Consider the following 23,956-nt stretch of genomic DNA (forward strand, 5'->3'; position numbering starts at 1 on the left):
AAATTCACTTTAATCTGTGATATGACTAAAAAGTGGTCATAAACAAATACTTTCTCAATTATAATTAGTAGCGGCTTGGACCCGGAAACAGTATTCTATACGGCACTTAGCAGGCGGATATACACAATACCCTGAACAACAATACCAGTCATACTGTAAGTGTATATTCTCTTATACATGACATTAAAGCTTAATAAAAAAGCATTAATTCTGTTGATGTATCCTTTGGTTAGGATAGGATATTATTTGGTCAAGCCAAAGCTATTTGAATATCTGGAAACTGGGGGTTCTAAAATGTCAAAATACAAATTAAAATAGCTAAAAGTTGTCTATAGCACTGCATATTAATCATCAATAATTGAGCTTGGATTTATTTACAGTGGAAAATGTACAAATGATCTTTACAGAACATGATCTTAACTTTAATACTTAATAATATTTGATAAACGTATAATTGACACATACAATGAGTCCATGGATGATTTATGAACATAAAAAAAATCTGAATCTAAACTTTTTTTTCTTCAGCATAGATCAATAAATCTCCACTTCAGCAGCACTTCATCAGTTTCAAGACATTTATTTATATCTTTAATCTAAGAGGTTTTACTGAGAGATTTGCTTATACATAATTTGCTTCATTACAACATTTTATTTTATTTTTTTTAGAATTATAAATATTATGCCGTGTTTATAATATTATTGTATATTAATATAATATAATTTTATTGTATGTATATTAATATTCTGTGTTATTTATTTAAACTAAAAATACAAGATCTAAAAATGACTGAAGCAATGAGTGCTAAGAATAGAGCTTTGACATCTCAATAAATAAATAAATTTTTACAATAAGTTAAACTAGAAAGCTGTTCATTTAAATTGCATTGAGAATTCATAGCATTACAGTTTTAAATCAAATAAAAGCAATGTAAATCAAAACCATTACATTATAGAACATAATAACACAACAACATTAAGATAAACTGTTATATATGTATGATATGCTCATAAATAATTTGCTTCATTACATACATTATTTTATTCTACAATTTTTCTCTCGTATATTATTATGCCATATTATTTGTATGATTTATAATATTATTGCATATTAATATATGATAATTTCATTGTATGTATATTATTATGCTGTATTACTTGTATTATTTATATTATTATTTTATATTAATATATCATAATATTACTGTATGTATATTAATATGCTGTATTATTTATTTAAACAAGAAAACGGAAGATCTAAAAATCACTTCTACAAAAACCTTCCAATCTAATAGGTCAAGAAAAATGAAACAAAAACTTTGTACCTGACTTTTTCCAGTTTTCAGATTCCTTTGTTAGAAATGTATGCAAACTAGTGCATATTTGGTGAAATCATACCTAATTTTCATATTTAAACAACATTTTTATTTTACCCTATTCACTTGCACAAGTTATTGCAATGCCAAAGAGAGTAGATATTGCATGTGTAACACCAAAAAACCAAGCAGATACATTTTAGATGAATTTCTTCTAAAGTAAATTTTTGGTAGCTGCTTATTAGACCACACAAATCACTAACGTCACTGCCACTGAGAGACGACTTAAGCCTTAACAGGCTGCTGACAACTTGACAGTTTAAATAATGTCAGACTGACCACAGATTGGGAGTCACATCTTCAATGGGAAATCAATAATAGGGCAATCAATAGTAGAAAAAGCAACAGGTAAACATGGAACAAGCACACATAACACAAATAACTATTTAAGATTTAATGTTATACGTTTTAAAAATATATGTTTTAGCATTTAGTTTTTATTTTGTTATTAAACTAGAATTTAAATACATATATTAATTTATACAGTGTTGGGGGAAAGTTACTTTTTAAAGTAATGCATTACAATATTACTTCCCAAAAAAGTAACTAGTTGCATTACATAGTTACATTTTATGCTAAGTAATGCATTACACATTACATTCCATTATACACATTACATTACGTTACATTTGAGTTACTTTTTCTGACTGATTGAGGCTTAATCTCTTTCAAAATTTACAGGTTTTGTTTTCTGCTTTTTTTTTTTAAATAGAGGAGTTTTGCAATTAACATGAAACTGTATAAAACCTACACCTTCATTTACCTTTTTTATTTAAAAAATAATAATTTAGTATAATGTTATCTTGTGAGAACTTTCTGACCCCACAGCTAAATACGCCATATATACAAATTATTAAAAGTTTAAAGCAATGTGTTTGCTATTTCTGTACTCTTTTCTTATTAGTTAAGTAAATCACCGTCCATTGAGATGGTCCCATTTTCCTTTCCTTCCATGCATTCAAAATAATGAGAATACTTCCATCACAGAAATCTTAGGCTCTGGCCTGCCATCTTGTTTTCTTTTTTCTTCCCTTCAAGTGTGTGATTCGACCTGACTGTGTTAATTTTAATTCAGAAATTAATCTTTTTAAATGCCAATTATTAAGCTCTTGTTATATTTAAAAAAAAATGTAAATAAAATAATATTACTTAATTTTTAAATGTAAAGCAATCCATTACTTAGAAAGGTAATATTATTACAACTCACATTACTTGTAATACGTTATATACAGTATATATGTAAGGAATAATCAACGGCTTGTCATTCGTTAAATGATTTTAATGCACGACATGGAAACGAAGGACCACACAACACACCAGCGGAGTGCATTAAAAGGAATAATAGGTTCAAAAGCCCAAAGACTGACCATCAGATACACACAAGAGTTGTTACATATCACATTTTAACAACAGAGATGGAAAAAATTAGATCCAGCGGCCGTTCCCGAGATGGTCTACCTGATATAAAACTGTTCGCGGAGGTGCCGCTGACTTTTTGGAGATCATTCAAATATTTTCTTTTCCACTTTGTCCATTTATTAATCAGGGGTTGCCACAGCAGAATGAACCACCAACTTATCCAGCATATGTTTTACGCAGCGGATGCACCCCAACACTGAAAAAAAACTATACTCTCTTGCATTCGCACTCAAACACACTCAGCTGATTCAGTTCACCTATACCACATGTCTTTGGACTATGGGGGAAACCGGAGCACCCAGGGGAAACCCACGGAACAAGGGGAGAACATGCAAACTCCACACAGAAATGCCAACTGACCCAGAGGGGCTTGAACCAGCGACTTTCTTGGTGTGAGGCGATCGTGCTACCCACTGCGCCACCATGACGTCCTTTCTCAGAGATTCTCCGACATATTAAAAAATGTGCTATCCTTATACATAAACAGCTAATTTGACTTTAAAATTGCTATATTATCACTTGAAAAACTCTTAAAACTGGATTTTCTGGCGTATGTTTCTAATTTTGCAGATTTCCATCCCCACCTGCCATTAACAGTTCTCATCGATTTCCTGCGCAGCAGATGTGAGTAACTACAAATGTTTGGGAAAAGAGCATTTATTTCAAACTGTGATCAAAACTGACTGGAACTACCTGTGCATTTTAATGCACACCCTCAGCCAATCAGAATCAAGAATTTCAACAGACCATGGAAATATATATATGTTTTTTTAGAAAATAGTAGTTCTAAACAGTAGCAGCTGTCTGGGTCAGTTATGTCACTTAGCTTACTGTAACATTTTTGCTTGGAGGGAAAAAACATTAAATATAAACTAAAAATAGAAAATCTATACCTGTATAGAAACCCCTAAGCTGAGAGCTGAGAGAGAAACTTGAGAATAAACTCACAAGACTGTGTATAGAAGTGACCTGTTTTGACTACAGATGGCAAACAAGTCTTCGAGTTAACTGTCAAGGCAATTTGTGAAAACGAGAGAAAAAGTGCAACCTCAACACGGCAGCAAAAAAGAAAAAACCACCAGCTTTACAGAATCTCCTTACAGCAACAATGATTTCTGCTGAGGAAACGTATGTGTCATTTTAGAGGGAAACCCGTCAGCAATTAAAGCCCTTGAATGTAATTGAGAGAGTTATTACGTTCCACTGACAGTTAGTGAAAGAGACAAAAAGTCCAACCAACCCTCATTCTGTCTGCGATCAAAGTCATTTCCTCAATCAGACAAGCGTGCAATAATAATCCTGCCGCTTTCTATTGCTCTTCTTCCCCTTTCTACAAGCTCTGACGTTTCCTCTTGGTGTATGTAGAAGGATGGCCTCTATATTCGGCTCTGATAAAGTTCAACAATTCCCCCTCATACATCAGGGAGATAAACAGCACCGCAACGCAGCACCAGTAAACAACAACAGCGAACCTACAGCTCAGCAAAACCTGCAACACAGCAAACAGATGCGAGATCCGAAACGCAGCAACGGTTGCTATGGAGTAGGGCATGATGGGCCGGTGTGCGAGTTAGGAGATGATTAGTTTGGGATACAGGGGGTAGAAGCGTTATATTAACAGACAAGTGTGCAATCCTGTGGGCATGATCAGACACACTACACAATCACAGAGAAAAAGCTTGGCTAGTGACATTATAAAGATACTGTACATGAAACGGCTGAATAATTGATCTATTCAGCATCAACACTGCAATGTGTGGATCTGCAATAGACACATCATAGGATGTACAATGTCGAGTCAGGATTATATTCAAGCACAACAGTACTGAACACACAGTTTGTGGATGAATTGCAAAGTTTAACATTTTAGAGTAAGATCAGTGTCTGCAACACTAGCACTACTGAGGCGACTGATTTTAAACTTCAAGATTTCACACTTAGCTGATGTTTGATAAATAAAGCATGTTTGAGATGTTGTCCCGGGAGAGAGTCCTGAGCTGAGATCCTCGAGCCTGGGGTTCCCTCCCATTTCATCGGGAGAGGAGGGAGTATTAGCTCAGGTAGGTCTCAAGAGTTCCACCAAATTCATGAATTCATTCATTTTCCTACAGCTTATTCCTTTGTTTATTAGAGGTTGCCAAAGCTAAATGAAATGCCAACAATTCCAGCAAATGTTTAATGAAGCGGATGCCCTTACATCTGTAAATCTATACTAAAGCCCAACTCACACTGGGCTTCAGCGTCAACGCTTGACAGAGGCCGTGTATCTGAAGTTGGGACTGACATGATCGTCATACTGTAGCAGTATCAGCCAATGAAATTAGTCAGCAATAAGCTACTGTCTGATCTGGTTTACTTACAGCGATCCGATTGGCTGATGCTCTTATTGGGGCTTAAAAAGTTGAGAAATTCCCAACTTCTGCAGCGAACAACGCCACTGAAGCAGCACTGACGGATTAACAATGCAGTTCGGTGATGCCAGACATCAACCAATCAAAGTTGATGGGAAGGTTTGACGCTGACGCCCTGTGTAAATGGAGCAGGCGTTTGTGATTTTGGATACAGCCATAACCTTCTGATAGAAAAAAACACAACTTTAATTCAGACTGGTCTTCCAGAAAAAAAAAAAAAATTCACTTTGGCAGTATTTATACACAATTATAGGCTATTTTACAAAAAAAGATAGCATGTCTAGGGCAATGATTTCATAAAAAGTGACATTCAAAGCTTAATTCCTCAACAAATTTATTTGTTAAAGTCTAATATGAATAGTCAGAATCTAGAAGTTCCAGTGCTTTGTAAACTATTTAGGCAAATAAATGTTGATTGTTGAATATTTGTTCATATTGTATTTATACAGTGAAGAGTAAAAATGATTATTTCTATACTTGAATACTGTAAGATGCCCAAGAAAAGAATAGAGCACTGTTCATTTTGTTTGTATATCTATTGTATTTAAATATTCCTGTTATTTGTTTAGTCATCCAAATCAATCTAAAATCATGTAATCTTTCCAAATAGATCTATTCAAGTAATGTTTAAATTGTATTCATATTGTATTGTATATTGCAAAAAAACAAAACATCGCAATGCCATTTTTTTTTTCAATACCGTGCGGCTCAAACTCTTGTACACCTGAGGCTACCAGTTGATAAGCAGACTCTGCGGTTGATGATATAAACCAGCGGCTGCTGCTCAGCAGGCAGAGATGCGACGCCAGCGAGCCATGGCTTGATGCCCAGTGCTCAGGGCACACAGGCCCGGCTGAGCGCCCTCAATCAGGGTTTAGGCATGGCCCCCGTTCGAGGACGCTAGATCTCAGTGAAATAGAGCCAATCCCGTTTCTCTTCCCTCAATCTGTTCATTTTAATTACTCCTCCTCCTTCAGGGCACAACTTTTCATTACAACTTCCCTCAATTTTCTTCCTTTTTTCAGATCACAATAAAGACACGATTAATTCATTTCATTGAGGAAAACAAAGCTATTGTCAACATTGGAGACCCATCGTAGGGATACGGCCAACAATGGAGGTTACAATTAGGAGAGTTTTAAAGAGAAGTTATAATGTGTGAAATTAAAGGTTAGACTTCATCTTAAATGCTCCAAACCGTGATGTTGGAAATGACTCTTTCCAACCATAAGCTTGGTGTTTTTTACCACTGAACAACACTAAATAAGGGCTGATGGGAAATTGGAACAACTGACGGCAATATTTCGATTTGAAGCCCCGAAGACTGAAAGTTGCATTTAATTATTCTATTAAACAATCGGTGGAGTAATCCTCTTAAAATGAAACCAAACATCTGATAACGTCTGCTTATATAAATGTTCATTTGCATGATTAAAGTTTAGAGAAAGAATGGATTATGTGATTTGGCAGAAAATGGATTAACAGCGAGAATTTTTGTAATGCATGTTGAGTGTGAGATGAGGTGACTTTTCCTTTCACGTCAGAAAATTAAAGAACTACTGCAGAAGTAAACAGTAGATGAAAATACTCTTAAATCTTTCACAATCTTTCACAGGGAGGTATAATAATGAACAAAAATAAAAGTAATTAATCTTTGATGGTTTCAATTACCTGTATATCTATGCATATATCTGTATGACCGTGCATCTGTTCATTCTTCTATTCATCTCTTTCCCATCCATCCATCTGCTCAGACCTGTTCATTTATTCACCCATCCATAATCATACACTCTTCTGTTTATCCTTCCATCCACAATGGAGGTAAGTTAATGAAAAATGTCTTTGATTCTCTTCAAAATGTTCCATAATTCACCTGCCGTACAACACACATTTATCCATCCATCCGTTCATCCACACCAGATTTAGATGAATTTCCATGTTACACAAACAAACCCTTTTATTTGAAACACTGAAATTTATTTTACTACATTTATGAAAAGAATAATTAAAAATACAATCTGTTAAACAATTTTTAGTTGATTTTGTAATCACTTCTAAGTTGTTTAGAAAAATGTACAAACAAGCATCCACTATTTTAGGCAGAGATGATCTATTTCACTTCTGCAAAACCAAGTGCAGCCTGTAAATTCAGTAGGACAAATTATATATATACATTGGACATAATAGATAAACTATATATATATATATATATATATATATATATATATATATATATATATATATATATATATATATATATATATATATATAGTTTATCTATAATGTCCATAAATCTTTCCACCCACCCATCTATGCAAGCATTCACCTGTTTGTCTTTGTAACCATTAATTGATGCATGATACAAAAGCATTAAAGAAAAAAAAAGTCTTAAATGCATTCCATAAATCTATATGTTCATAAAAATGCTCAATCAATCCATCCATAAATCCATTATTGAATGAATGAATGAATGAATCAATCAATCATCCAACAACCAATTAATTAATTCAAATTAAAAGTCATGGATTAATCAAATATCAATCAGTCAATAAATATTCATATATATATATATATATATATATATATATATATATATATATATATATATATATATATATATATATATATATATATATATATATAAATATAAAGCACAAACTCCCTCTAATATAGGTGGATGTGAATCCTAATTTATATAAATAATCTAATCCACTATATTTAACAGACCTTATTGACTTTTGCAAAACCAAAAGTTCATCCAGTATATATTCAGCAGGTCTTCCCCCTGAGGAAAAACACTGGCAGAATTTAGACAAAAGAGTTGCTAATATCTTCTATAAACTCAGTTCTTGAATTTTCTCAGCAGCTCTAATACATACTGACAGACACATCATATAATAGAAGAAGGACATGTTCGCATCCCCAAAGGAACATGAGGTGAGGCCAAGGAGCACGGCTAAGCAGGCAATCAGTGATCCCTGGCCCAAATAACATCTCACTCCTTCCCACACACATTACTACATGCGTGAGAATAGTCGAGCAATTCCTATAAGCACATGCTAACTCGCAAGGGGCTGCGCTGTAAAATGAGATTACATTCACAGTGCCTCACAGAGGAAATAAGCTAATACTGAGTCAGAGATGTGGGAATGTAATAATATTTATGTGTGAAGTGTAAATCGTGTTTTGTGCCAGTGTGGGTATATGCATATTTTACTGTTTTTTCTTCTCACCTTTCTGTTTGGCCAGCAGGCTTTCAGAATGGCTTGGCTCCTGAAGTACACCAGTAGGTGGATGTCTTGATCGCTGAGGTTGAATGAATGTTCTAGGATCTGCAAGACCTCAATTCGGGGTCGTACAGGTTTGGTGTCATCCCCACAAAAAGGTCGCAACCATTCCAGCATGTCCTCGGATGTCACTATATTCCCACTAAAAGAAATGCATGGAACACATTTTAATTTAATTTAATTAGTTTAAAATAAATAATTGTTTTTATTTGGAAAGGGTGCATTGAATCGACAATGAAAACATTTATCATGTTTTAGATTTATAATACAAATAAATGATGTTCTTTCAAAACTTTTTATTCCTCTAATAATCAAGAGAAAAATTCTATATGACCAAAAATGGGACACTGAAGACTGGAGTAATGAGTTATTTGCCATAACAGGAAAAGTATACACAACATAAATCATACTTTTAAAATATTAGCACAGAAAACATTTTTAAAAGGAATGTTTTTCGGTATCACCTTAATTTGATGGTCCATTCAGTACATTTTGTTGATATTAAGTTAAACTGAAACTATATTGCAACTCATTCTCATTAGAGCTTTAATAGACTGTAAGGTTGGGGTTAGGGTTGGTCTAAGCTGTCGTGTACTGTAGTTGCAAAGTTTTTTATAGTCGGTTGAATGTCTCCTGGTGGAGCAGTGTCAGCAGATGTTAAGCAAACAGTCTACTAATACTCAAATGAGAATGAGTTGGCATGTAGATGCTATGCAACTTATGCAAATGGTCAACGAAATGTGCAAATAGGACCATCAAGATAAAGTAATACTAGGAATGCATGATAAATCGGCAGCCATATTGTTATGAGCTGATAAATGCAATTTTTATTGTTATCGTTATAAATTTGATATCAAAATTAGTCCGATATCTTTAAGCCAATAGATTATGCAATTGTACAGAACTGCCTGCCTTGCACATGCGTGGACGGAACTTGTTCAGACTTGTCCAGTGCACTATGTTTGAATTAATGGTGACAATGATATTTTATATGCGATTACACATCAGATTTTAAATCCTCAAAAACATTTCTTATTTTAATTACTACTATAAAAGAAGTGCAATTACTTTTTGAACACTTTTTTATCTATAACTGGTTCTTCTTCAGACCAAGCTAAACAATTTCCTTTACCACCAGAAACATCCCTAAAATCTTTACCACTATATATAAATTAGCTTTTTTTACAATACTGCTAGAGTACTGTGTCCTCAGATGATGTTGCACTTTAAGTACCATCATATCCTTTTCTCTGAGGCAAAATGGACAGCAATGTGCTTCAATAATAAAAACGAGAACATAGCAACAAAGGACAAACGTACCCGCTTTGTACATTAGTGTGCACCACTGCAACTATTCCTTCCAGTACCTTCAAGGGGTCTGCATAATCTTTCAACACGTCCTTGTCGCCGCTGAAAACAAACACACACACATACACACACAGCTTGAGTTTTGATGCAATGTCTTGAGGCCTTTAAGTGGATTTATGGCTGCAAACTTTATGCATGTCGACTGAAGGAAGGGATTTTCTGTAGCTTCAGGGTTTCTCCATTCCCTTCTGGCCTTGTTTGTCTCCCTCCATTAAAGGTATATGTGTTTTGCTTTAATGGATGAGGCTGCACCATCTAATTATAGTTTCATTCCTACTGATGGAGAAATTGCTCTGTCATGTTGGTGTTGAATAATAACACTGTTCTAAATGAAGCAAATAAATAAATTCAATAAAGAAAATAATGTAACTACAAATGTTTGCTTAAAACAGTGACTTCTAGTAAAAGCTGCAAAATATAAACTCAAAATCAATCAGAATTCTAGTAATTTTATCCAATAATTCTGACTTATACTGTATATAATTTAGCATTTTCATTCTTGTCATTGTAATTAAAAAACCAACAAATATATACAAATATAAACCACGATTTAAGAGAAACAAAGCTGCAATTGAGTGAAAGAAAAAAAGTCTTGAGAGAAAAGGTATAATTCGAAATTAAACAACAAAATTCGGACCTTTCAGCCTGACAAAGAACTGGCAAATTCGTATCTCACAATTTCACATTCAATTTGTAATGTTTCTGCTTAATTTTGTGCAACAAGTTTGAAAATAATGGGGTATGAACTCAGAACAGAGCAAAATACAGTACAGATTTAGAGAAAACCCATGCTAGGCAAGAGAAAATAATTAAGTTTCAATTCTGTGAAGATTTCCGAGAAGAAATTCTGAGATCTATGAATAGTTCGGCCTTTTTCCATCTGTCAGATGTCTTATCCAAGATGTCAAGCCTTATTTGGCTATTCTTTTTCAATACTTGTGTTGTATGTTTGACCTCTTCGTCTCTCTTTGGTTAATAGATACAAGTCAATACCATATGAGTAGGCCCACACGGAATCTGCGCGCGCAGAATTCCGCAGATTTTCCGCAGATTTTCCGCAGAATTCCACAGATTTCCGCAGATTTTTAGCCCATCATTAATTGGGTTTTGATTATTGGGTTTTCATCATTAAATCAGTTTTTATTGAGTAATTTATTACTTTTTATTTCATATATTAAGGTTTTAGTTATTATACTCCGCTGGATACTCCCAAAATAATTCTGCAGAAATCTGCAGATTTTTACCAAAATTCTCCACAGAAATAGCAAAAAATGTCTGCAGATTCCGTCTGGCCCTACATATGAGCAATCTTTTGCTTACAGTAATTCGAAATTTAAGCAGCAAAATTTTGACCTTTCCCCTTAACAAAGAACTGGCAAATTGGTATCTCACATTTTAATTTTTACTCCGGAATGTTTCTGCTTAATTTGGTGCAAAATATTTGAAAATTGTGAGGTATGAACTCAGAACAGAGCAAAATAAAGTACAGACTTAGGGAAAATCCATATTAGGCAAGTCAAGATAATTACTTTTCTATTCTGTGAAGATTTCCAAGAAGAAATTCTGAGATGTATGAACAGTTTGGCCTTTTTTTTCCATCTATTATATGTCTTGTCCAAGATGTCAAGCCTTAGTTAGCATATCTTTTTCAATAATCTTGTTGTATGTTTGACCTTATCTGCTCTCTTTGGTTAATAGACATCACAAGTCAATACCATATGAGCAATGTTTTGGTGGGAATAATCATTTCTCCCCAAACACTCATGTATCAAATCACACTCACTCAGATGTGCTGTAGAAAACAATTCCCCTTGACTTTAATTAGCAGAATGCTAGTTGGGACACATTTTTCTGCTTTGCCCTTCTTGTAATCTACATAGTAGGCTGTTTTATTGCCACAGCATCATTAAAATGTTCATGTAGTGTTAAATTCAAAGAATTACTCTGACATTTCACCAGTTCCCTGGTCATATTTAAAAGGTTTGGTTTTAAATCTAACTAGAATTAATTCTTCTAAAACAACATCTAACATTTAAAGACATCTAAAACGTTTTATTATGATCACAATAATCATACAGAAGCTGCCAAAAGTGTCATTAGCTGTTTAATGTCACATTAAATAATCACATTATTTGTGCACTTGAACACATCTCAGGACACTGCTAGCCTCTCACGTTGCTCTGAGATGTTGATCCACTTCCTTCAGTATCTTACCCAATTTACTGAATGTAGTGGGTTTCTTACTACAAACATATCTGTCTCCAAGAATTTTTTTCAGAACTTTTCAAGTTTATATCAGGACTCTGGGCAGGCCATTTCATTATTTTAAAATGTCTGCTTCAAGAAACTGCTTATTCCAGTTTGTTATGTGGCTCATTGTCCTGTATGAACTTGCTGGCTAATTGGACAATGAACCAGGGTTAAAGCCACGGCACTAACCTGCCCTCTCAGATTACCATAATGGTAAAATAAATTTTAATAATGCAAATGTTATCTAGAAATAAACTGTCCCAATTCTATTGTTTTCTGAGAATGAATAATAAGCTAAAAAAAATGTATAGTTAAGGGCAGTTTGTTAGTCAATGCAAAGATTTTTCCCACACTAAAGGCATTCCATGTAAACAGAGGAGAAAAAAATAAATTATTTTGAGGAGGGAAGAACAGTTATAGTACTATTTTATGCATATAAAAATAAGAAGTGTAATAATATTTTATGCCGACCATATTTTTATCTGGGAGTTGGCTACAACATGCTTTTTTATGTGATCGGTATCTCATCAATACCCCTCATCAGTCGAGGGGTGGTACCAGCACTGCAATGCCCACAGGGACAGAACCACATGTTGCTAATAAAGCTTCTGATAAAACTTTTTTATTCACTCTACAATCCTGAACACTTTCAGTTCAGTCGTTCACAAGTTTGCAGTTGAAACGGTTAGTCTGGCCTTGATTCTTTCTGCTAATAAGAAGTTTGGTCACTGCAGGACTTTCAGTTCAAATTCTGTTAGTCTTCAAGACACTTTATGCTGAGGCAGATCTTTACACTGTTCAGCACTGAAGTCGCAAGCAAATCCAGCTACAGTGTACAGCGTTGAACCCATTGGCAATAGACATTCTATGCATGTTCCTGTCCTCTCATGCATTGGTTTTTCATGGATGACCAGCTTTTTTGGTGGCCTTAAATGTGTTATTTGGAATGCCCTTGCTATGGCTAAAAGGCTCATCCATTTGGTCTTCATCTGTATAACCTTCATCTTTTTCAAACATCTTAAAGTCAGTGAAAACTGAAAAGTTAGGATAACAATAATAACTGAGAGGAAATTGAAAGCCCTAAAAGTCTTCACTAATTAAATTTTGATCTGTTCTTTGTGAAATATCTCATTTAAGTGCTTAACAGTCTATCTATGTAACTTATAAAATATGCTTAAAACAGTTCATACAAAGTAAAGCTAAAATAACCAAACCAAAGCAGTTCTCTTTTTCCTGTTAGAAAAACTTTAAACAGGACCTTGAAATGTAGAAAATTGTAGGTCAATCTCTAATTTTGTTCCCCATTGTAGCTTAAATAAATACTGTTCTTTTGAACATTTCACTTCTTAGTATCTCTTCGGTTTTCATTTTAAGCATCATCAATATTATGATGACTTTAAAACATTGCTTTAAATTTTACAGCACCACTGAACACAACCACAGAACCACACAACCGCAAGTGCACACACACACGTCCTTCAGTAGAGGAACACTGTGATACCAGAGGATTATTTATACATAAATCCTAACCATAATCTTTTACTTCACAGATATAACTATCAATCACAAGCAGCTCGTTGGACCACAGATTTTACCTACTTTAAAAAAAGAGTTCCGTCTCCTTAAAAAACACAGGCTGCACGAAAACCAAATACAGCTGGCTGAAATAAACTTTCCAAAACAGTTTGACAATTCCCAGTGGCCAAATAATTTCATTGTTAATGATTCATTTGCCTACCTCTGCAAACCAGTAATTAGCAGCAGAAGACAGGAACACACTTTCGCTTTAAGCAATTACCTTGAATATGAATCACTCCAGCAGAGAGGAGGCTGTGTTTGAATAAAAGCAAACTGTAATCAATCTTAATTTTTCTGACCACCATTTTCTCTGATTCAGGAGACCTCCGCTAATCCTTGCTTGATTACGGCCTGAGCTGAAACGTCTGATCAACACAGCCTAACAAAGTAAGATGACTAATCAGGAGGTGCAGAAAGATTGTTCCCACTCTTTGATGGTCTTGGTTCTTTAAAAAAAAAAAAAAAAAAAAACAAATTTTGAGAAGTATTTGCTTGTAAAAGTCTATATAGTAAATATAACTTGTATAATCTCACCAATACATGTTTTTAAGTCACAAGACAATAAGAGAAAAAAGATTTACCAATTAATTTTATTTCAAAGCTGTGGGCATGTGGAGCTTTATTAATATTTGAAAAGGTTATCAAGGATAAACACTAGAAACCTGAGATGTTAAGTATGTTTCTACATACTTTTGAAGCTTATAAGACTCATGTATCCCTAGTCAAAGATTTCCCCCCTTACAAGAACGGATTAAGGATCTACTGTGAACTTTTTGGTAGCGTATGTTTAAAATTTAATTTCCAAAACTTGAATTGAATGTACATCTACTAACAAGCCAAATTATTAATAAAGTTAACCGCCTTCCAGAGCTTTTGGGATCTTATATGTTGTGTGCTTGGTCTGAAACCTTGAAATATATTTTCAAAACAACCCAACTTTTACAAAATACGGTTGAAAATCAGAAATTGATTGAGAAATCTATGCTGAAACCTCCCCACTCACTGAATTGATAGAATTCATTATAATAATCTATATATACTATACATCATAAGATTATACATAATTTAAGTAATCATTCACTGATATGCATTTTGAAATCAAAAGATAAGAGAAAAAAAAGATAAGATAAAATTCAAGGCGGTGGGCATGTGGAGCTTTATTAATAATCAAAAAGCCTATGAGAGATATGTAAACCTGAGATTTAACTACGCCTCTACACACTTTTAACACTCATAGTACTTGTGTATCCCTAATAAAAAATATTTATTTTATTTTTTAACCTCAAGTGGTTAAAGTGGCTAAATGGGAATCCTCAAAAAGTCAATACTTCAAACTTGATGAGCTGCATATCAAGTCAAATTATTAGTCACAGTAACCCGTCTTTGCAGACCTCTTTGTATCTTAAATTGCCAGTTTGGCCTAAAACCTTGAAAAAATAAGTTCACTACAGCTTGTCTCTTACGAGTTGTGGTGGAAAATCAGCGATGGGTTCAAATATCTACTCTGACACCAGTCTGCTCTCTGAATCACTGGTATTACTAAGGACAGCGTGTTATTAAGAACCAACCAGCAGGGAAGGTGCTGACCTCCTAAAAGCAGGAGATGAAGGGTAAGAAACAGAGAGAAAGTGAGCTGTAAAGGAGAGAGATGAGAGGCCAGGGCGAAGGCTAACGCTGTGTTTAACTCAATCAAGCAAAAACACATCCAGCCTGACACAGGTTAATAGAGGGATAGACCGTATAGACAGAGACAGAGAGAGGAGGAGAAAGCGTTTCAGGAAATGCGTGAGGATATTAAGAAATCCACACTGGCAAGCAAGGGTGTTAAAATTAATAGATTTTCAATGGACTGTGATGTAGACGTGTCGATTTACTATTGGTTCAGTAATAGATCTGAAAACAGCTCTGACTGTAAAGCCAATCACAGTCCTTTTTGTTAAGCGCGTGAATACAATGACTAATCATAGGCGTTCAAGAACTTGCTCGACAACACTCAAATATTTCAGTGGGATTACTTGAGTTTTCGTTTGATACATTTTAAAGACTTGCCCATACTTGAGTTTTGTTTGATACATTCAAAGTGTTTTCTATGAGTGGGTAAAATTAAAGGTACATATCCGACTGCTTGTATCAAAGGAAAAAATTGTAATCTTGTGCAACTTTATTATAGATAAGGAAAACGAGCGAAAACATAAAAACTAAAATTAAAAAACTTTAAAAAGATTTTGTTAACTGAAATAAAAATAAAAACGAGAGTTAAAAAAAAAAAAACTAGAACTAACTGAAACTGTATTGTGTACTTACAAAATTAACTAAAACTAACTAAAATTATGGCAAAAACGTCCTTCATTTTCTTCTTTTTAAATGGATTTATTACATAAGCCAACTGCATGCCTTTCAGTAGTAAATCTATTTGCTATGCCAGGTGTTTGATCCGTACAGCACTACGGAGCCAATTCTCCTCCAGTCAGTCCTCACTGTTGCTGATAATTTGTTAATTTAACACATTTGTGCCCAATAATGGGTTTTACTACTGTATTAGTGATTGCGAACAAATTGTTCTTTTTAACTGGATCTTCTAAGTGAACCGGTTGAACTGGTTCACCGAATCGAACTAAATCATTTGAAACGATTCTCGTCTCCAGTAAGCACTATTGTCCACAAACTACTTTATTGTTAACATGCCTGATGCACCTCTCTGACTAGAAATAAACCAATATATACGGAGTTATTCAGTTATTAGAAGAGTACACTGAGATGAGATTTGAGAAGCGGTGAACCAATAATAATGTGCATGCGTGATTCAGTAAACTGAACACAAACGATACATGACGGCCTACTGTGACTTAATCAACTATACTTGATCAACTGCAGCATGGCTAAACCGAAGGATTAAATGTAAGGATCGAATAAAAAAAAAACTTAAGTTCATTTCATAACAGAAAATCGTAATGGAATTTTAAAAAAGTGAATCATGCTTCAGTTGGTTTGTAAAATGTAATTGTAAGAAACTTTTCAGATCATAGTGATTTTTTAACTGACTGAATTTATGATTGTTGACTACATATATTTGGTTTGTTTAGTTCTAACATGAGAAGATTATCAAAAAAGATCATCACTACTGTGTATCTAACCTTATAAGCAGCCTTGCACACATACTGTATTGTACTTAGAGCTGCTATCTATTAGGCTGTTGTATTTGAATTTGAGGATGGGTAGATGACAATGGTTATGTGTCATGTGGACATGTTTCAAAGAATGTATCTTTGGTTGAGTTTTTATTGTACAATATTTATTCTGATGATTTTGAATCTTGCACCTAACAAATATTCTTATAAAAAATAAAAAATAAAACTAATAGAATTTAAAACTAAACAATTATAAAATATAAAAACTAATAAAACTGGTAAATCTACCTCTAAAAACTAATTAAAATGAACTGAATTTGAAAACAAAGTCAAAATCGAAATAAAAACTAAGACTAATGAAAAATCCTAAACCATTATAACCTTGATCTTGTGTTGTGAAGTAAAATATAAAATTGTGAAGGGAAACATCATCAATGCACTGTGATGCACCGAGATGTTGAAATTAACTAAATCGAGGACAATGATAATAGTAACCAAACTGAGCCATGAGATCAGAGTACAGTAGGTTCAATCCCCTACACCTAAAAAAAAATTATTCATTGGATTTGAAAAAAAAAAATAATAATAATAAATTAAGGCTCATCTGCTCATGTTCTGCAATTAAAAGTTATTTTAGCCTGGTATTTTAGAATTTAAAAAGAAATATTGTCTTTCTTTTGACGCTAAAAAGAAGCTTGTTTCTGCAGCTTTTACGTCTGTATTGGACGAGGGCGATGTTATTTATATGCATGCATCTTCTTAGAATTTGCATGCTTTAGACACTGTTTACCATGGTGCACTGAGATTTATAACAGATCTTAAATCCCTCACTCATCATTGTATGTTTTACACTGGGTTAGGATGATCTGCTTTGTCCACTCGCAGGCTCAAGCATTGGCACATCTTTGTTTATAAATCTATTCTAGGTTTACTCTACATATCTCCTAACTTACATTTGCAAAAAAAAAAAAAAAAAACTGCCTCTAACTATAGCCTTCTGTCTCAGGAAGTTTATTTATTGTCTGTATCAGTGGTGTATACTGAAATGGGAAAAAGGCTTTTAAATACGGCATGCAGCACTTTTTGCATGGAATATCCCCCAAACAAAGTTGCAGTTGAAAGAGTTGGTTTCACTAGATGTTTTTAAAAGGATTTTAAATGATTTGTAGTTTGAAACATTGGCCTGTAGATGTTCTTTTCCTGGAAAAATAAAGGTTGTAACAATAATAATAATAAATAAGAAAACTAGTTACAAACAATTTATTTAGGCTGAATTTAAACAAACAAATTTTGAACATTACTAAATTTAATTTGTTTGTTTAAACCTTTTGCAACCAGTTACCTTAAAAAAAAAAAGAAAAGTAAAACCAATGAGCAGAACAGCAGCTTGTCGTACCTGAGAGCACTTATGATTCGCTCCACTGCATCCTGGACCACACTCTTGGGGGACAGGTCGCTTGTCCCAACGGCGACTGAAAGCAGCTGCTCGATTCGTTCCAAGGGCTGTCCGTCAGTAGCCATTGTGACGGCCAGATGGTGAACTTTAGATTGCTCCGATCTGGACAGGTCATAAATGCGACTGTACTTCTGCAACAGTTCCTAAAAAATACATAAATACGAAGATATAATCACTATGTTCAGAAGACATCCCTCTCTTAATGTTTTTCAACCTCTGGCAGTAATCAGTGTAATATGTGCCGGGACCAAATTTTTAAGTACTGTACAGTGCCTGGCCAAGAAAAGTGATGCGCTGTAATATTTAGTTGGACTGCTGTTAGCTTTGATTATGGTGTGCATTCATCATGGTATTGTTTTGACAGCTTAATACGGTCACAAAATGTATTTCCATCAAGAGCTGCATTTATTTTTGGATGGGATCTTGTGTTGATAATGGGCAGAGTCACTATTTGACGATTTGAGAAGAACCACCCAGTAAAATCTACTCCAGGAAATCGCAAAACTTCAAGTCCATTGGTGGTTAATTCATCAGTGAAACTGAAATCTTCTTTTACAAATAACACCAGATGAATCTTGGGTTTATGATCTTGGCAAGGTTGTTTCGAAACAAAAAGCTACACTTTGTTTTTCTAGCAAAAAAAGATAAATGTTCTATTATCTTTTTTGTTTTTGCACTTCCATATCATTTGGTTTGCAGTTATTTGATAATTTATTTGGTTTAAAGATTGTATTATTATACATTTTTGCAGAAAATTTTTGCTTTTTAAAAAATATATAAACATAAAACTTACATGTTAACAATCAGACATTAAAAAAACAACAACAACCAACAGTCAAAAACATGCATTCCCCCAACCCACCACACACATAATTTGATAATATATTTATGGTGATGTATAAAGCTATTTAGTTGTCTTTTGTGTGCTAACAAAAAAAATAACAATGACTTTTGGTTGTGCAAAAATTTCTGAAACATACAAAAAATGCATGGATTTGGAACATTTTAACGGTGTGAAATCTAAGTTCCCCGAAGAGCACAGGAAATGAATGTGGGTTTCTGTAAAATGCCCTCATGACAAAATCCAATTACCTAATGAAATATTGTACAATTCATTCAGCCTACATGTTTTTTAATACATCCAAATGTGCATTAAAAATGAAAATATATATAAATGTTGATATTTCTATTTCATTGGTTTAAGAATACTCTCTTACACTGGTTGCTTTGATGCCTGGACCGCTTATTTAAACTGCAGTTTGGAGACTGTGCTCATCCCTATGGGAGCATGTTGTATGACATGCTGAAGGTGTGGTGGTAATGAGGTGCAGCATTATCTGCTCGATAAGTGTGAGCTGTAAAAATGAATCCATACATTTCCATATACAAATGGTTGGATGTGTACATTTAAGTCAACACTGGTTGGCATGGACTGCCTAATACTATCCTGCAAACAGGACACCAGCAACAAACCTGCCAATCCATCACAGCCACTGTCTTACAGGACAGAAAGTGAGAAACTAAGAAACAAACATGGAAACTTACGAGGGATGTCAGCAATTAATTAATGGCTGATTATCCTTTAAATCGATGCATCTTATCTATGGATGATTATGCATGATGTTAATCTAATGTCATTAACACACATTGTTTTAAGCTGCCTGTGGAATAAAGGGATAGTTCACCCAAAACAAAATAAAAATTCTGGCAACATATACTCTTCCTCCACTTATTCCAAACCTGTTTTGAGTTTTTTCTTCTGTTGAACACAAAGGAAGATATCCACTACCTGACAAAAGTCTTGTCCTCGATCCCAATTGTAAGAGCAACGAATAATAACTTGACTTCTAGTTGATCATTCGGAAAAGTGGCAGAAGGTAAAGTGATTTTTCAGATGAATCATTTGTTGAACTGCATCCCCATAATGTACTTAAGACATGAAGTGGGCTAATAACCCTGTAACTAGTGACTTCATGGACATTCAACAGTAAATGTCAGATTCTCTCGAATTTCCTAAAGTTTCCAACTGTATATATTTACATTAACAAATTTTTTTGCTCATATAGACACACACATGCACTGGCTGGCAGTGTGTACGTCTCAGAAGGCACGATTTACAAGCCGCTTTCCCACTATCAGGCCAAACAGTTCAAAGAACAGGTACAGTTCCAGTTGTATTTCCTGCTACAGTCTCTCAGTCCGGAGTTCTATGCAAAGTTAAACAACCATGCTGAGGTGTGCTGGTAAAGTGCGTGTGAGAGTTTTATCGCTACTTAGTTGTCTGTCTACCAGTTTCTCAATATCGCTTTATTTTTTTTTTTTTTGCATTTTTTACCAAAGTAAATATCCAAAGAAAAAAAGAGGTCTTAAGATCAGACATATCAAATCATCATCCATGTCACCATTTATATTTCTCTTGCAACAACTACTGCATTTGTATTAACATATTCCAGAGAGCTCTGTTAAAAGCATCATAGTAGAAAATGAAACTATATCCATGCTTACTGAGCCAGAATAGAATGGTTAAGCAAAGAGAACCATTCGACCCTATAGTGGAAATGTGGCTTTAGTCATTACATTTAATCATTAAAGGCTTCTATTAAATTATCAATCATTGATTCTTCCAGTCCTGCTAGCCTTTATTTACAGTACATAAATAAAGAAAGAAAATAAAGAAACACTTTCCTTATGGTTACGATTCTTGCTTTCTTGAGGTGTCATTTACTTATTTGATTTACTGTCATGCCACTGAAGTAAACAGATCTTGCAATAATAAGGTTAGCACCTAATTGGTTATGTCAAATGATGATCTACCATGGAAAAATTGTCAAAATTGACATTCCTAGTGCTTGAAAATTTTTTAAGGCTTTGTTTATGGGTCGAATCCGTGTCACAAGATTTATTTCTTTGGTAACACTTTACTTTAAGTCACAATTTACACTACTAATAAACCACTACATCTAAAGACCATTTTAAGGAATGCAAACAATAACAATGGTCCTGACGTATTTCCTGTTTTACATTTTAAATTTCCATAGCTTCTGAGAGTCCAAAAAGTTTCACATATTGATAAATAATGTTACAATAACATCAAGTTTTGATTGAATGGCCTCTTGTTACAGATATGAAATAGTTTGACAACAAGCAGAAAAAGTCACCACATCGAAATGGTCTATATGCTCAATAAACTACTAATTAGTTGCTTATTAATAGTTAGTAAGGTAGTAGTAAAGTCAAGGTTTTAAGAAGAATTAGATCATACTTAAAAGCTACTAATAAACAGTAAATATTTTAATTATATGCTACTAATAAGCCAGTAGTTATTAGCAGAAATTGTGACTTAAAATAAAACGTTTACCATTTTTTACTTTGTGTGAGTGTATGCGCATGTTTAAGATTACCTCTTGGCTTGTCTTGAGTGACAGCAGGAAGGAGTGGCTCAGAGTTTCCAGATGAGTTAGAGACTGCTGAACATGAGTGAGGGCGGTGTCAAAGTTGAAGGCGGAGTTTTCACTTCTGTCATCGTTACCCTTTTTCTTAGTCTTATCGCTGATGCTCTTTAGAGCTTTCTGTGCACGTTTAGTGATCTCCAACCTGGTCCCTACAGAGAGCTAGACATACAGAAAACACACAAAGGAGAAGAGAAAGAATAATAAATGGTAGTTTTATTTTGCTTTTTTAATAACAGATGTATTTATTCTATTGAAAAAGAGCCCGTCAAACTAAAGCAGTTTTACTTGTTTATATACTTAATTAATAATTTAATATTACATTGATAGACAATACATGTATAGCTACAGTACTTCCCACAGGTTTGAATATACTTGTGGTGGTAGCCAGATTGAAACAAATCTTTACCCACGGCACAAGGTTACCTACAAGCAAAAAAAAAAAAAAAAAGATTTTTAAAACTTTTTATTTATTATACAATGTTTCTTTTCAATGGATTGAAGTTTTTTTTTTAAAGACTGTTGAAATAAAAAAAAGAAATCCATCTACTTGTTTTACTTTTATTCTATTAAGAGGCCATGTGCATCCACTGACAGGTAAAATCTGCTGCAGACACTTTGTACAGAATTGCCAAAGCATCTTAAATAAGCATAAAAATATTTAATATATCAACATAATCAAATGAAATATATATATATATATATATATATATATATATATATATATATATATATATATATATACACACACACACACACACACACACACACACACACACACACACACACACACACACACACACACACACACACACACACACACACACATATTTATATATATATACACAGTACAGCAAATGAAAAATAATGGACAAAGGAAATCTAAAAAGTATAATTACAAGAATAAAAAAGTAGATTATTTAAATGAGGCAAATGAGTTAATTAATCATTTCTAACAATGTACATATATTTTGCAGCCAGTTTAGATGTAATTTTATTCTCTCTGAGTAAATAGAAAAGTTTATCGGAGTCGCTTAGATGAAATAATTAATTATATAATGTTTCTCTCGCTCTTGCGGCTGTGCACGTGCTGTCAGCTGCAAAAGTAAATCTGGCTTAATATAAAAATGATGACAGCTTAAAGCGAAACCAAAAACCAAATCCCAGAAAATTTAGAAGATTTAAAAACCCCAGATGGCCTCAATTTTAAGTCCCAAAAAGATGCGTCTCTGTGGGCCTGTGCAGAGCATCTGATTGTGCTGACAGTTCTTGCGCAAACACAACAAAAAGTAGGAAACGTGTAGGGCAAGAGAGGATTTTGCAGAAGTTAATCGATCGTGGATGTTTGCCTATTGGATGGATAAAAAAAGTGTAAAATGATGATAATAGTAAAAAAATAAATGTCACCAAATATACTTGGGCAGAAGTAAAATCAATGTGGGGGAAGCACTAAGCCACATCTATTAAAAATATTTGAAACAAATTCTCTTACATTTAAAAATGCATTTATTAGATTATTAATGCTGCAAAAAAGGTTCTGTAAAATTTTATGACGTTCTTAATTTTTTTAAAAAAAATGAACGGTACGGTGGCTCAGTAGTTAGCCTAACATTTCTGTGTGGAGTTTGCAAGTTCTCTCTTTGTTCGCGTTGGTTTCCTCCGGGTGTTCCGGTTTACCCCACAGTCCAAAGACATGCACTATAGGTGAATTGGATTAAGTGGCCATAGTTTATGAGTGTGTGTGTGTGTGTGTTAATGAGTGTGTATGGGTGTTTCCCAATACTGGGTTGTGGCTGAAAAATGCATCAGCTGCATAAAACATATGCTGGAATAGTTGGTGTATCATTCTACTAAGTAAAATGAATGAATGAATGAAATTTAAATATATATATATATATATATATATATATATATATTTATTTATTTATTTTTTTTTTTAATTAAACAATGTACAGTATTAGTTAACTAAACTGAACTTACAGGGGATATAACAAACATTATGGGGGATTAAACAAACATTATGAACCATTTAAATTCTGCTTATTATATTTGTTAAAACTACATTACATATGTCTTTCAGATTTTAAATATGCCATTTTCAGACACACAATCATTTTAAGAAAAGTTAAGAAAGCAACAGTTGATGCAGTACAGCTGACTTTCAACCACATCAAATAAAAGCAATTACACACTAGGGTTTGATTGTAATTTTGCACACCCTTGTTTTATATTCA

At 33.8% G+C, this 23,956-nt stretch overlaps 1 protein-coding gene across 8 annotated transcripts in view; it reads right to left on the reverse strand.

The window, feature by feature from the left end:
* The window catches only part of nbas (NBAS subunit of NRZ tethering complex), a 378,312-nt gene that overhangs the window by 119,293 nt on the left and 235,063 nt on the right, over positions 1-23,956 (reverse strand). For all 8 annotated transcript variants that reach the window (XR_015517670.1, XR_015517668.1, XR_015517669.1 and 5 more), the window contains 4 exons: positions 21,675-21,884; positions 18,214-18,416; positions 9,814-9,903; positions 8,440-8,635 (listed from right to left, as the gene is read on the reverse strand). Coding sequence is in view for 4 of the 8 variants with exons in the window: in XM_087297010.1 (XP_087153136.1) it covers positions 8,440-8,635; positions 9,814-9,903; positions 18,214-18,416; positions 21,675-21,884 (699 nt within the window). In the remaining 4 variants the exon portion in view is untranslated. The remainder of the gene's footprint in view (positions 1-8,439; positions 8,636-9,813; positions 9,904-18,213; positions 18,417-21,674; positions 21,885-23,956) is intronic.

This window comes from Danio rerio, chromosome 20, assembly GCF_052040795.2.
Source record: "Danio rerio strain M-AB ecotype USA chromosome 20, GRCz13ab, whole genome shotgun sequence".
Lineage (NCBI taxonomy): Eukaryota > Metazoa > Chordata > Actinopteri > Cypriniformes > Danionidae > Danio > Danio rerio.